This window comes from Alligator mississippiensis, chromosome 10 (genome assembly GCF_030867095.1).
Source record: "Alligator mississippiensis isolate rAllMis1 chromosome 10, rAllMis1, whole genome shotgun sequence".
Classification (NCBI taxonomy): Eukaryota; Metazoa; Chordata; order Crocodylia; family Alligatoridae; genus Alligator; species Alligator mississippiensis.
In genome coordinates this window covers 17,220,569-17,235,918 of record NC_081833.1, presented here as the reverse complement: position 1 = coordinate 17,235,918, position 15,350 = coordinate 17,220,569, and the positions used below count along the sequence as shown (strand labels likewise).

The 15,350-nt window shown below is 48.0% G+C and overlaps 1 gene segment (V, D, J or C); it reads left to right on the top strand.

Annotated features, from left to right (window-relative positions):
• The first annotated feature begins 5,988 nt into the window (after window positions 1-5,988).
• Window positions 5,989-15,051, top strand: LOC132243489 (immunoglobulin lambda variable 3-19-like). The segment is given in 3 exon segments: window positions 5,989-6,034; window positions 6,123-6,449; window positions 14,816-15,051. Coding segments are annotated over 3 exon segments (609 nt in total).
• The last annotated feature ends 299 nt before the right edge of the window (window positions 15,052-15,350 follow it).

Sequence of the window (15,350 nt, the reverse complement as noted above, 5' to 3'; positions counted from 1 at the left end):
TGGACTTGCTAACCTAGTTAGCTCACCTCCTGAGCCTGAGCCCCCTAATCTTTCTGTGTTACAAGAGGAAATCATAAAGGCTGTCCCACCATTTCTCTGGTCCCAACATGCTAATGAAGTAGGGCAAATCCATACTGCCTAGCCTGTAAAAATTAGATTAAATCCAGGCACTATCTTGTCCTGTATTCCTCCTAATGTCGGTTATTTTTCTGTTGTTGACTTGTGTTCTGCATTTTCTCTATCCCTATACACCCTGATAGCCAGTCTCTCTGCATTCACCTATCAGGGACTTCAGTATACCTGGACTCGATTGCCCCAGGGCTATACTGAACCCCCTTCTCTTTTTTCTCAAATTCTGAAGAAGGATTTAGAGGACATAATATTTAAAGAAAATTCTGTGCTTGTGCAGTATATTGATGATCTGCTCTTAGCATCTACCTCCCTTAAAGCCGCTACAGCTGATTCTTTAACTCTCTTCATGCTTTAGCTGCAGCTGCTATTATTGTTGAACTGTCCTGTACCCTTGTATTAGGTTCTCCCTTTATTGTTGCTGTCCCACACGCTGTAGCAGCCCTTTTACTAAAAACTAAAACTCAACACCTTTCAAATGCTAGATTGACTAAGTATGACATTTTGCTTCTTTCTGTTGGAAATATTACTTTAACTAGATGCCTTGTTTTAAACCCTGCCTCCCTGTTGCCTACTCCTTCAGATGGTGAACCCCACGATTGTATTGCTGTTACTGCCCACCTAACAATGGCCCGCACGAATCTAAAGGACACCCCCTTGCAAAACCCAAATCTGGTTTTTATGTTGATGGATCATGTCAAAGAAACTCAAAAGGTTCTCCTGTTGCAGGATATGCAGTATGTTCCCAATATGATGTTATAGAAAACCATCACTTGCCCAATATGTGTTCAGCTCCAGGGCTTGCACCCTAGCCTCTGGTACCTCTGTTAATATTTACACTATGCCTTTCGTATTGTACATGATTATGGTCAACTCTGGAAGCAAAGAGGCTTCTTCAAGTCAAAAGTTGCCAAAATTAGTAATGGTCCATATGTAAATGCCTTGTTAAATGCTTTACAGTTACCTTCTGCTGTTGCTATTAAGTGCCAAGCTCACCAGAAACCTTATGATGATGTTACACGTGGGAATGCTCTGGCAGACTCTGCTGCCAAAGCTGTGGCTATTTCCACTCCTCAGGCTACAACTGTGTTTTTGCCTATCTCAACTAACCAGTCTCCATTGGCAGGTCTTCATGACGTTGCCCTCCTCCAAGATCAGGATCCAGAATCAGAAAAATATACATGGAGACTGGCTGGGTGTTCGTTACACCCTGACCATTTGTGGTGCTCACTGATGGCTGCCTGGTTGCCCCAATGGTCCTTCTTCTCTATCTTGCTTGCATACACCACGGCATATCACACGTGAGCAAATAGGGGATGATAGAAGCTGTTAAGCTTGATTGGTTTGCTCCAACTTTTTCATCTGTGGCTCAACAATACTGTTATACCTGCCCTATTTGTCAAGCCCATAATGTGGGAAAACCTGTAAAAACAAAAAAAAGCAGCACATCCCCCACCTTGGGGGCCGTTTGTAAATTTACAAATAGATTTTATTCAAATGCAGAAATGTTGTTCTTATGAATATGTTCTTGTTATTGTATGTATGTTCTCTGGATGGGTAGAAGCCTACCCATGTGCAAAAGCTAATACCACCAGTGTGAGCAAAAGGTTGCTCATAGACTTTATTCCAAGGTTTGGTATTCCTTTATCCATAAACTCATTTTACTGGGCAGATAATGAAAGAAGTCTGCAAAGTCCTGCAAATCCAGCAGAGCTTTCATTGTCCATACTATCAACAGGACTCGGGCCAAGTGGAATGCCAAAACGGCATTTAAAAAAATAAACTGGCCAAAATTTGTGCTGAAACTCACTTGAAACGGCCAGATGCACTTCCCATAGCCCTTATGAGTATGGGATCTACTGTCAATCGAAAGACCGGACTTAGCCCACATGAAATACTGATGGGAGGACTGATGAGGTTCCCCACCTCACCACCTGTTGCCTCCCACTTTTGCGATATACATCTACTTGATGATACTATTCTAGACTACTGTACGGCACTAATGAAGTGTGTTAATGTTTTTCATTCCCAGGTACAAACAGCTCTCCCCAAGGAACCAGATGAGCCGTGCCAATCCATCCTGCCTGGTGACTGGGTCCATGTAAAAGTCCATCAACGGAAGTCATCGCTGGAACCCCGCTGGAAAGGCCCATTCCAGGGACTCCTGACAACCAACACTGCAATAAAGTGTCAAGGACTCCAACCGTGGATCCATGCTTCACACACTAAGAAAACATCAGCCCCATTAGACTTAGAGTCTCCTCCATATCAACCTTGTAATCAGCCTCCACAGACTGGTAGTCAGCCTGGCGCCTGCCAACAGGAGAGCTCAAGACCAGTAGTGAGCCAAGTGCCTACTGGCGAAGAGGATTTGCCACTACAGAGCGAAGAAAATGTACCCCAACAACACCATTATGGCCTTCAGGAAAGGAAAAAGGCCTGTATCTGTTTCCTAAATGTTGGGTATGTCCCCACTTGCCTCCTCGTACAATGACAGGGGTGCCCATGATTGCTTTATCCCTTAATTGGACAGACTTTTGTGATATGTATGTTAAAATAGTGAAAAAGTAAACAGAAAGAAGAATTAGAAATTAAAATGCCCATGGCTATAAATATCTAATATGTTGGGCCAAAAAGGCCCAAAAGGGGGGAATGTGGAAATAAGTTTAACCAGGCCTCTTACTTAACTAAGAAGAGAGAGAAAGAGAAGAGACAAAGATGCTGATGCTGATGTTATGTGTTTCAAACTGTTCTAAGATAAGGAAAAACCTTCATGCCTTGTTTTGTCTGTGTGCAGATGTTAACCTCTTCCTTTCCAGGAACCAAAAAACCCCCCAAAAAACCCACAACACTGATAGCTGTTCCCAAAACACAACGTGTTTGCTGAAAAAGTAAACTGCTTACGTGTGACAAATGAATGATCAACATTTTTCTGTTTTTCTCAAGGTTGCTTTGTCTGAGCTCTGCATCTTTTCTCGCTGTCTAAAGTATAAATACACTTGTAAATTTGTAGAGGTCAGAGTTCCTTTGAGACCCCCTCCTTGCGATCACTTGTATAGCTTTAAATAAACCTAGATGGCTCTGCCAATTCTAATACAATTACAATGCAAAGTTTGATTTCTTCCACACAAAGAGGAAGACAAGCAGGATGGAGGCAGGGAAAGGAGCTGTTCTGTATCCCAAGAAACTGTTCCCGTGAGGTGTGACAAACAGGTTACTGCTTCTCCATCCCCATGGTGATGTCGCTGTAGTGGAGATGGTGGGAGACAGAAGAGAAGAGGAAAACTGGACCTGTGTGACTCCATAATTATCTTTGCTTGAAGACAGTACATCATGAATGGTGTCCCATTCCCTTGCCTGCCTGGCTCCGTGTTGTTACTCCAGCCTGTCCTGCAGTCTCCGTGTGCCAGGGAGGTTGTCAGCTGGGAGTCTGTATCCCAGATGGACCCTTAGGGGAGTGGATTAGCCCAACCCTAGCAGAGCAATCCAGGTGGTTTCTCTAATTGGATATAACTTCCCCATGTGCATGGCACTGGGAACAGCTCCCCTGCCTGCTGCATTTCAGAGAGGAGACACAGATATTCCTGTGCTAATGGAGGCTAAAGAGCGTCACTGCCTGGCAAGCAATGACCTGTGTTACTATACAGTGGAGAGGCTGCAACCACCTCTTCGACCACCTGGTGACAAATGAAATGGCAATGGAAAAGCTTTCTGTGGTCCTGACAGGCAAAAACCAGCTCAGTATCTTCCCAGCCTCTTCTATTTGGTTTCTACTTGCATTGTGTCCTTACCTGTCTGTCAGTCTGAGTGCCCCAGGTTATGGCTACTACATGAACTCAAGCAGGTACAGGGGGAGCGAACCTAGTCTCTTTTGTTTTGGCCCTAACCTCATGGCAGAGGGGCAGTGGCGCAAGATACGTCAATCTCTGAGTTTTCCGGTGATGCTTTTTAATTTGATTAGATAACACCCAACAACATTTGGTCTTCATGGGCCTGAAGGTGAGGTCATTTGAAAGCACTGGGCTTCAGCCAAAGGGGCTCCTTCTGATGGGACCTTAGTGATGAGGTCACGAGAAGTTATTTAAGAGCCCTTCTTCCCGGAAGACGGGGAGAGGACCATATTGGGCAACATGTGAGCAACAGACTAGGCAGAGATGGGGACCTCACAGGAAACTTACTGACACACCATGAACTGCCTGCCTCCAGAGGAAAGCTAATCAGCCACTGGATGCTACGTGTGAATAACTTACTTGAACTTTATCTAGAAATTTAGTTTGCTGTAAAGAAGATGCGTGTTCAAAGGCTACCCAGCTACACTGTTTGCTCTGAGGTTATTGTGTGATACCTCTCTAACCTGTACCCAGGGGACACAGGGCCTGGAAATAGTCCTAAATCCTGGGTGGTGGGAGCGGTGACCCCAGGATAGTGGGTGTGCTCCAGGAAGGAGGTCAGGCAGACGTGAGGCACCCCTGGGGAGGCACTCGGACCTTCATAGGGGGTCAGGCGCAGTGAGGTGCATGCCTCAGCGGACCAGCAAATCCTACTGGCTAACCACACCGAGCGTGGTGGTATCTGGCCTTTTCACATCATATTTCTGGGCTTTGGTGTCACATGAGCTCTTAAAATCAGTAGCTAAAGTAGAATCTGATCCTTTGGGCTTCCCACAGTCTTATCTGGAAGGCAGGGCCCCCAGTGATTCCCCCTTTGGAGCCGTTACTTGGTCCAGCTTTGTCCAGAGGTTGCAGAGCAGGAACAGAGGGTGTCACACCCCTCTCCAATCTGCAGGGACATGCACAGTGCGATGGGTAGTAGACTGGGCTACATTGTGAGTAGAAACACCAGGGGGCAATCTGTACCCATAAATTGTCAAAAACAGGAGGAAATCTGTTTCTGTTCCAGTGACCATGGGGGACACAAGCTCCACAGAGCCAGGAATGCATCTGGGTGGATTGTGAATGATTCAAGATTTCCAGCACCCATGGAAAGCAGATTCAAAGGCCTTTTCATGCAAAGGATGCACAAACACACAGAGCTGTGACAGCCCCTTGCAGAGCGGAAATGCCTGCTCACAAAACTTGGGAATGGGACAACACCCTTGTCCCTCAAATAAGTGAATGTAAAAGAAAAGAAATAACTCAGCGAGCAGAGAAAAGAAACTCTTCCACAACTCGCGTGCAGCTGCAAATACTTCTAAGATTGATTCAACTCACAGATCTCTCAGTCACACTTCCTTGATATGCCTTGAATCATGTTTCTAGATGCTGATAGAGGCTGAACACCAGATGTGTCAATGTGAGATCAGAGTGATGCCTCATGTTGTGAAGTCCAGGGGACCTTCTTTGAGGTGAGTCCCACTGTCCGCCTCTTGTCCACAGTCCCAAGGACAGAGTCACCTCTCAGGTAACATGTCCTTGTTAAGCAGAGATTGTTGCTCCAGTCTCTAATCTCCCTTGTATTTCGACACGGGAGTTTCTAACCAGAAACAGTGGACGAGGCCTGTAAAATGGTTCTTGGTGAGAAAACGGGCAGCAGGGGGTCCTGGCTGTGGGGTTTCTTTAATTATCTCCTTGTAAAAAAAAAAAAAAACAAGGCAGTTTCCCCAGGTTCTTTGACCTCTCTTAAGTGATCACAATATGGGCTGACACCAGTGCACATGGGAGGAGCACGGGCCGCAGAGTCCCTCCCTTCTCCTCCGGGGTTTTCTCATCGGCAGGAATAAGGTGCCAGCAGCAGCCAGTGAGCAGAGGGCAGATTTACATGAAGGGGCCGATCTCAGCTGTGGGCATTTATAGAGACTTGAATGGTCCCAGCCAGCGACTGGTTTCCTTGAGGAGGCAGAGCTGGTCTGAATTTTCCACCATGGCCTTGGCCCCGCTCCTCCTCGTATTGCTCATGTGCTGCTCAGGTGCTGAAATGGGGGTTTTGTCCCCTGGCTGCCTGCAGATCTCGATACGAGGGGTTATTTCATGCCTGTGTGTTCTCTCTTGTTCCAGGTTGTCTTGCTCAGACCACGCCGACTCAGCCGCCTTCGGTGTCCGTCTCTCCCGGACAAACTGCTACGATCACCTGCACGGGCAGTAGCATCGGTAGCTATGGAGAGAATTGGTACCAACAGAAACCTGGGAGTGCCCCCCTGACTGTTATGTACTATAATAATAACAGACCCTCCGGTATCTCGGACCGGTTCTCTGGTTCCAAGTCCGGTAACACGGCCACATTGACCATCACTGGAGTCCAAGCCGTGGATGAGGCTGATTATTACTGCAGTGCTTATGATAGTGGCAGTAGCTCTCCACACAATGACACAGTGCAATGGGGAAGTGCGACACAAACCTCTTGTTACAAAGGGAGAGGTTCACACTGTGCCTTTAGATTTCATTCCTGTCGGAAAGGAGACGTGCGAAATGAGAGTGATTCCTATCAATCCTGAATCCTTTCCAGCCCCTGAAGTATTTGCCTTCTTATTTGCTTCCTTGGAGGTCTGGGTACACAGGATGATTGTCCCAGAAGCATTGCACGGAGAGAGGGGCTGGGAAATGAGTGATAGTTGTAAGAAGGAGGATTCACTTTTTTGCCTTCAAAACAATTGTGAAAGAAAGCAATGTGATCTCCCTGTGCCCTGGTTCCATGTCACTACGGTCACTACTGCTTGTTCAGATGTTGGCCGTCTCCGTGTGACCATCTTTTGAAAATGCAAAAGTGGGACACGTGTTCACCCAATCCCAAGCCCTCCACCCCATTTGCAACCCCCTGCAGATGGCACAACCAGAACAGAGCTAAGCAGAGTACATGGGGGTGGGGGAGGATGTGGGCTGTCCTCTACAGGGTTTAGGTCTCTGCCCTGCTGCCCTTTCTCCTGGGGCCCTCCACAGCCCAGCAGGTGTGATCCCGTGCTGCAGAGCAGACAAACTTGATGTTGCTGCTATCACCAGAAACCCTGTGCCAGCCGTGCTACCATGGCAAAGCTCCCCTTCCTCGCCCAGCAGCAGAGCGCGACACAGCTCAGCACTGTCGCCACCACAGCTAATGCCAAAAGGAAACCACAGTTTCCCTGCGGTTTTCCACAGTGGGTAGGAAACCCGAATCCCTGCACATGATACTGGGAGGATAGTTCCTATGGTTTCACTGTGTGGAGGGGAACCTGGGACAAATATCATCCTGGAGTCATTCAGTGCAGGATAGGAACTTGATTTTCACCCTTTCGGACTGTCCTACCCAGTTAGGGATGTGTGGTCACACTTGTGTTTGCACCACACCCAGGGCAAGCAGCATGGAGGCCTTGAGCAGTGACACATCCTTGTGCTCAGAAGTCAAGTGTAAAAACCAGCCTCTTCCTTTTTAATCCTCGTATCCACCCCTGTGTCTGGAAGCCAGCGGCCCATAAACAAAAGCAGAACAATGAATCAAAGGAAAAGGAAAGTGCCACAATATCTAAGATTAAGTACAAATACAGGATTACTCCCAAAGTTTGTAACTTGTAAAGGGGAATAGTGCCACATGCCCCACTAGGGACTTTGGAGATCATACCAGTTTCATGAGGAAGGTGCTCAGGTACTGGTTTCAGGGATGAGAGGAGTCCACAAGATATGATACGCTGCTCATTTCATGTCGGAGGAAGAGGAGGCTCAGAGATGTATCCTGGGCCCAGTCGTACAGAACATCTCTGGTAGTTTACATCAAACCTCTGCCTTCTGCCTCCAGGGTCCTCCCCTCGCGCACGGACCTGCCTCCCCCCAACAACAGCCTCATTGGACTCCCTGTTCCCACCTCTCCTTTCTCAGCTATGATCTGTCCCTTCGCCCCTTTTCTTTTCCTGGAGCTGTGGCATTTCTAGTTGCACCTCAGAAATGTCCCTGTCCTGCCCCAGAGAAGTGGGCTTTGGTGATTAAGTGGGCATCAGGGTGTCACAATCCTGATTCACACATGTGAGAGTGGGAGGAAAATAGGGACCCTAAATCTCCCCCTTCTCCCCATGACTTCTAATCTGAGGGAGGGAGATGTGAGCAGAGCCAGTGAGCAGAGGGCAGCTTTCAAACATTTTAGCCACAAAGCATCTCTCAGAGAATGCCAGCCTTTTATTTTCTGGAAAAACTGCAGCTGACAGAGGGAATGCATCTCTTCTTCAGTGAGAGCACCCACTGCTTCAGGGAAAGCACATGAAATGTGATTGTAGTCCCCAAAACAACTTCTGTGAAGTTCTGCAGCACAAGCGCCCTCTCCTCTGTCTCAGGGACATCTGCCTACACAGAAGGGCTCCTATTGAGCATTTAGGACATGGAAAGGAAGGTGAAGGGCAACATTTGACAATAGTGTGAACTCACCTTCAGTGTTTTCAAGCTTGGGAAGGAAGAACTGTGACTTCCCTACTGCCTGGTTCTGCATTAGTGCCACCAGTCATGGCCTGCTCAGATATCCACTGTCTCCACATCACCTGTGGGAACTTGTGTGAAGAACTATGAACACTATGGAGGAGCCAGCACCATATAATCACCTTATACCCAGCCAACCGAGCTGAAACCATGAACACACCCACCTGAAACAAGTCCTCTCTGAGACAGAGAGAGCTGTTGTGTACAGTGTAAATAATCAGTAACACATCTTTCACAAGGGCAGAATTTACACCTCAAAAGGGGAAAAGTATCACAAACATCCCTAAGACTTGAGCATTTCATCTGCTCGTCTGCCTGATGGTGGCCAGAGCACTCCTTGAACTCACAGACGGGACTTTGTCTAGGAGGGCCTGGCCTGAAGCTCCAGCTCCCTCTCCTCCTCTCCTGTATCCCATCAGTCCCTTCTCCTGCTTCTGCCCCATTCCCACACGTGTGTGAGGGAGAAATAATAGAAATAATGCAAAGTATTCCACTTCAGCAGAAAAAACCCACATCACGCTGATAAGCTCGGCAGTTCTACGCTTGCTAGCACCATGGCTGAAAGAGACTTGGGGGTCGTGATTGACCACAGGATAGCGTGAGCCACCAATGCGATGTCACAGCTGGTAGAGAAAGCAATACTCTGGCTTGCATCCATAGATGCTTCTCAAGTAAATCTCAGGATGTCATCCTCCTGCTGTACTCGGGCTTGGTGAGGCTGCAGGTGGAGTACTGCATCCAGTTCTGGGCTCCGCAATTCAAGAAGGATGTCAAGATGTTTGAGAGAGTCCAGAGGAGAGCCACGCACATGATCAGAAGGCAAGAGAATAGGCCTTACGGAGAAAGGCTGAGAGGCATGGGACTCTTCAGCCTGGAAAACCACAGGCTCAGGTTGGACCTGGTGGCTGCTTATAAGTATACAAGGGGTGTACATCAGGACCTGGGAGCAGGTGTGTTCACCAGAGCACCCCGAGGAAAAACAAAGACCAACGGTCATAAAACCCTCCAAGACCTTTTTAGGCTTCACACAAGGAAACATTTCTTTACTGCCCGAGCCCCAGGGCCTAAAATAGACTCCCACCAGAGGTGGTGCAGGCACTTACTCTGGACTCATTCGAGAAGTGTTTGGATGCTAATCTTGCTGGGATCCTTTGACCCCAGCTGACTTCCTGCCCCGGTGGGTGATGGCACTGACACAGAACCAAGCAGCAGAGAAGCCACAATTACGGTTTCAGTGTGAGCATGAATTCAAATACCGCTCTCTGCTCCTTCTGCACTCCACATTATAAATGCCCAAAAAAGCCAAGCCACATAGACAGATCGTGCAGGTGACCACAAGGAGGATACTTGTTTCTCTCAGCAGCTCCCAGCTTGGTTATCATGGAAGTAAAACTATTTCACACATTTTTCCCATCCTGACAAGAGCTTCCACTAAAATAACTGTGGTACACTCCCTCTGACAACAGGAGTTTTGAATCTCACTTCTGCACCACACTGTACCACTGCGTCAAAAGCTACAGTCTTTATCATAAGCTGCACAGTAATAATCAGACTCATCCCAGCTTGAACTCCAGTGATGGTCATCGTAGCCACATTTCCAGGTTTGGAAACAGAGAATCGGTCAGGGATTTCACCGCTATTTAGATCCTCATATAAAATTATAAGCACAGGGACACTGCCAGGTTTCTTCTCATACCAGCTCATCTTGTTGCTACCAACATATCCTCCTGTGCAAGTGAGCTCAGCTGTTTGTCCTGAAAACACAGACACTGAAGATGACTGAGACAGCATGTACTGGGCTAGAGACCCTGGAGGGGAAGAAGAAAACAGGTAGATGTAAGGATTCATTGTTGGCTTTCACCTTTGTTAGGACGACCAGCAGGATTCCAGGTGAGAAGCCAAACCCACTATAGCACCTGCACAGCATGTGAGCAGTGTGAGGGGCTGCGGCCATTCTGCCCATCTCTGCAGGGCCGCAGAACCGCGGGGCCTGGAGCGGTTGCCCCTATTCACCATACTCTAGGGATAGCCCTTTCTACTGGAGACCTGTAGGACATGGAGGGGGACTGAGAGGAAGGTTACCTTTTGAAGATTGTGAATTCTTGTTCAGTGTTTCTAAACTCTAGAAGCAGGAATTGGTGGCTCCCTGAGCTCTGGCTCACTGTAGCATGCAGCCCTTTGCACAATGCAGGTTACACACAAAATAATCACAACTCCTTGTACACAACAATCCTCAACCAGGCAAGGTAGAAACCTGATCTCCTCTCCATGCCCAAAAGTGCAGAACAAAGAGTAAATGAAGAACATCTAACTAATAACAAAAAATGTAGACTGGAAGACATTAGATCTCAAACATGGAAAAATGTCATTAATGCCCCTAAGCCCTGTTATACTGTATCAGTATGAAGAGACGATGCTTGGCTATTCGGTTGAAGGACAGTAGTCAAGAACCATAAGATAAGAAGTGATGCTCATTTGATGAATGAGGAAACAGAGGCCCAGCTCATGGCCACACAGTACAGCTGTCACAGCTGGAAAGTCACACATCTGTCTGCTGGCGTTTCTTCTCACCCCACAGCTCTGTCTTCTGGGAAAGGATCTCTTTGCACCTCAGGTTTCCAGCACTCCCCAATATGTGAATAAGCAGCACCCTGAATAGTTTTGTGTCCCCCACTATCCAGCAGTGCTAAAGCAGGAGCCCCCCTGCCAGAAGTATTGTAGATGTGTCTGGAAGGTGCAGTGCCTGCTTCCCAGTAAGATCAAGGCTCCACGGTGCAGTTGCAGTGCCAGTGCCCTGCAAATAGTGCCGCAGTGCCCTGGCTGAGAATCACTGGTCTACAACCATATGGTGAGTCAGGGAATCTTGCACACCTGTTTCCCAAACCCCATGTCACCGCCACAGTTTCTGCCTTAATCTTCTCTGCGGCTGTCGTGGCCCTTTCTGTGTATGACACAAGCAACCAATCAGATCCACACTGCTGCAGTGCCATTGCTCGCAACCTTCTTTAGAGCCATCTATGCACAGGTCCATGTCCATGAACAGGTTGGAGAATTGCACCCATGGGGCTAATACCAGAATGTGTCTTAAGATATTCAGCTCTCTTTTGTGTTCTACCTTTCATGCCCACTCTGTTCCCTGGTGGGGAAGATGCCTTAGGTGCCCTTTGCAAGTGGAATATATTAGATCTGAACTTTGGATTTTTGGATGCGCTTTTCCCTACAGGTCCCAGCATGTTCAGTCTTGTCTGAAGGGGGAGCAGATGCAGCCCTGGGTTCAACACACAGGTTGTATCTGAGCTACGAGACCCTTGTTTGACTGTCTGTGCTGATGTTAGGAAGAGGGGAAAGGAGGCTTCATTAGCATCGGTGAAGCTGCCTGAGCTTTAAGGTAGGAGCAGGATTGGACAAGACTCCTCTACCTATGTCTACATTCTTCCCAGATGGCTAATAAATCACAAGCTGATGAAAAGGCATATTTAAATGAGGTGGTCTCACCTCTGCTAACCACACATGCGGCTTGATACAACCACCTCTGGTATTAATGAAACTTCAGCTAATTGATCTGTAGGGCCCAGAAAATCCATCCTTGATTGCAAGAAAGTCCCCCAGGATTTGTGTGCTCCAAGGAATGGAAACCCACATGCGCTGTGCGGGACCCCTGAGGGGTGGTGTAGTTTTCCAGAATTTCCCCATTCTCTACTAGCCCTGCTCTAGTCTTGCTCTGACTTGTCCAAATACTCATGACCAAAGGGTGTTAACCTGGCTGTCCTTGTTCAGCGAGTGCATGGGGTCGTGTCTGTCCCAACAGAGGAGGAACACAGAGCGTTCAGACAACCCTGGAAAAGTTTCAGGCTGAGTGAGTAGACAAGGGGCTGAACAGCTGCAGACAATGGAGCAACAGGAGTAACCTGTGGTGCACCCTAAATTCAATGGCCGTGTCCATACATGGTGTGGATGTTTGGATCCCTGGAGACAAGTAGCAGCGGCGCACCTTGTGCCACCACTGGTTGTCGATGGGGAAAGCCTGCACCATTGTCCTGTATGAAGTTACCCTGGGGGCAGTAGGGGAGTCAGGTCCCAGCAATGGGCTGGCCCCAGCAGTCTTACCTGGGGTCTTCCCAGGGCTGCAGCAGCAGTGATTCTGCTGCACAGAGCCTGGCTGGCAGCCACAGGCCAGCTCACAGTAGCCCAGCTCTGGTTTTGAGCAGCGCACTCTGCCTATGCGTGAACTAGTACACTTTTTTCTCTGTGAGTTTTTTGACCCCATATCCAGGGGTCACAAAATCCCTCTCTGCTGCTCCCTTGAAGTGCGGAGTACAACTGAACGTGTGGTGTGTAGCACCGCAGCCGTGGCTGTATGGGGAAGTGAGACAAGAACCTCTGCTGCTTTCCCTGAGCCTGAGCTCTGCAGGGACTTGCTTGGCCTCAGAGCTGGAGCCTAACACATCAAAGCAAAAGGAAAGTCCTCTGCCTGGTGCCATTTCTACCTATGTCCTCATTCTCATTTTGGGTGACATGATCATTTTTTCAGCATCCTGTTTAAGAAGGGGTTTCTACTCTCATTACTGCCGGCAATTAATGTGACCAATTCCCCACAGACATGGGACTAGCATTTTTTTTCTACCATGTTTAATGCTGTCCCTGGCTTTCCTGCACAGTGTGTGCTGCTGGTGGTATTTCCAGGGCCTGATTTTTCAGGGTAAAATTGTTCAGCTTTCTTCACTGGAGACAGAAATGGTCACTGTCATCTCCAGCAGTACCAGCAGCGAATGCCGTATGGGTCACTCATTCAGCAAGCGTTTCCTGGCACAATCTGACTTTCCCATTTCTATCGGTCTCAGAGCAACTGCTGCAGGGCCCCTTCTGTAGCACACAGGGGCCAGTGACACTGGAAGGGTGAAGGCCCTTCTTTATCTTCCCAGAGAAAGCAAGAAGCCCTGGTGGGTCCCTGCAGACATGTTGGCTGTTCAGGCCACGTAGAGGATCTGATGCTTTTCCTACCAATGGGCCCAATCTTCCAGCGCTAGATCCATAGAGGGGAGGAGATTCAGCCCCACAGGTCTAGGCCCCGGATGAATTTGAGCTACAGGAATATTAACCCTCGTTTTGGAACATTAACCCTCGTTTTACTGCCTGACCTGATATTAAGAGAAGAGGGAAGTGCATTGGACCCGTCCTGCATGGAGCTATATCACTGTGTAAGGAATGGTGCACATTATACATTTATTAAAGAAGCAAAAGGTGCTTTATTGGCTTTATCACTTATAACCAGGGATCCGGGCTTTCCATTTCCAGCGGAAAAACAAAGAAAAATGTGGATTTCCTGGTTTTAGCAGAGAAAACACAGATTTCCTTTTTTAGCAGAGAAAACCGTGGATTTCCCTGCTTTTGCAAAGAGCTCTGCAAGCTGGCTGAGTTACAGCTTGCAAGCCCTGTTTGCAAAAGAGACGGGAAAGGTGCGGAGGGGAAGGGAAATGGGGAAGGGTGGGGCTGAGGTATTTAGTACCAAGTGTTGGGTCAGGCTCCACTTGCTTGTAGAGCCTAAGAAGAGGTACATGGGGCTTGCGGTGGCTGGAGCATTGTGGGGCAGGGCTGGGGGTGAGCGATTCCCCCGTGCAAACCTCTGATCCCTGCTGGAGTGCCTGGCTTTATACCATATAGCTGCCAAAGCCCACCGTGACACCGCCACAATGGATTTTATCCCAATGTGTTTAAAAGCAGACGTTCCTCGGCATAAAATGGATTTACCTGTTGTCAGGGATTTTTTGAGCAAATACATTAATGGAAGCGGTGCCATTCCCAAGTCAGATCAACTGTATTCCCACCTACCAGCTCTTTTTGAAGAGGAACAACAGCACCTACTTAAAGACTTTGAGGGAAACCTCATTGCCGTCATTGGTGACAAAGCATATGACTTCCAGAGCTGATCAGTTCTCAACATTTTCTTTCAGGTGCTCAAGGTGCAGCCTCCTAAGCATGCTTGCATTCCCACTCCACAGCTAGTAAAGACAGTGTGCCTGAGGAAAGTTAATCGTGCCACCAGTGCACAGGCCTTGATTTCCTGTCTGATGGATTTTGCCATGCCTCTTGAGCGAATATTGGCATTTGTAAGAGACAGTGCAAGCTACATGGTGAAGGCTTGGAATAATGTGCTTTGTGGTCTATGGTCAAACTGTGCACATATTCATTGCTCTGCTCATATAGTTGCTTTGGCAGAAATTACTTGGTGAAGACCTCCAAGCAAGTGGATCGCTTTGTAACTTTAATAAATTCCCTTTTAGTGAAAGCTCCTAAACAAATTGGTTCTGTTTCTCCAGACTATGAAACAGTGAAATCCGACTTGAAGCTGCCCAGTGAGTGCAGCATGGAATGGCCAGTGTATTTAGGAATTGTAAAAGATGGGTTTGCAGATGCTGAGGATCCTGTTCAGTTGTGGATGGCTGCTGAAGACCGCATTCCCAACCTGGCAAAATATGCAGTGGTTCTTCGGCTGATGTGGAAAGAAGTTTCAGCAAACTCGGGGCTCTTTTCAGTGCTCAGCGTCAACGTCTGAAACCTGGAAATGTGGCTGGGATGCTGCAACTGTGTTTTAACAGCCCAGAGTAACAGAGTCACTTTCCCTTTTTTCTGGGGAAGTTGGCCTGGGTTTTGTTGAGACATTGCTTGTAAGGGAGTTTCAATCTAGTTGTCTCAGGTTTCTGGGTCGGGGCGCGAGCCAAAGCTAAACTTATTTGAGACCTCTTAAAACTTGAATCCAACCCTTATTGCTGCAAACAGGTGCAGGGAGCAGAATGGCAGGGGTCAGCACTGCTCAGGTCCACAAAGCCTGGGGGTGAGTGGACATGGACACAC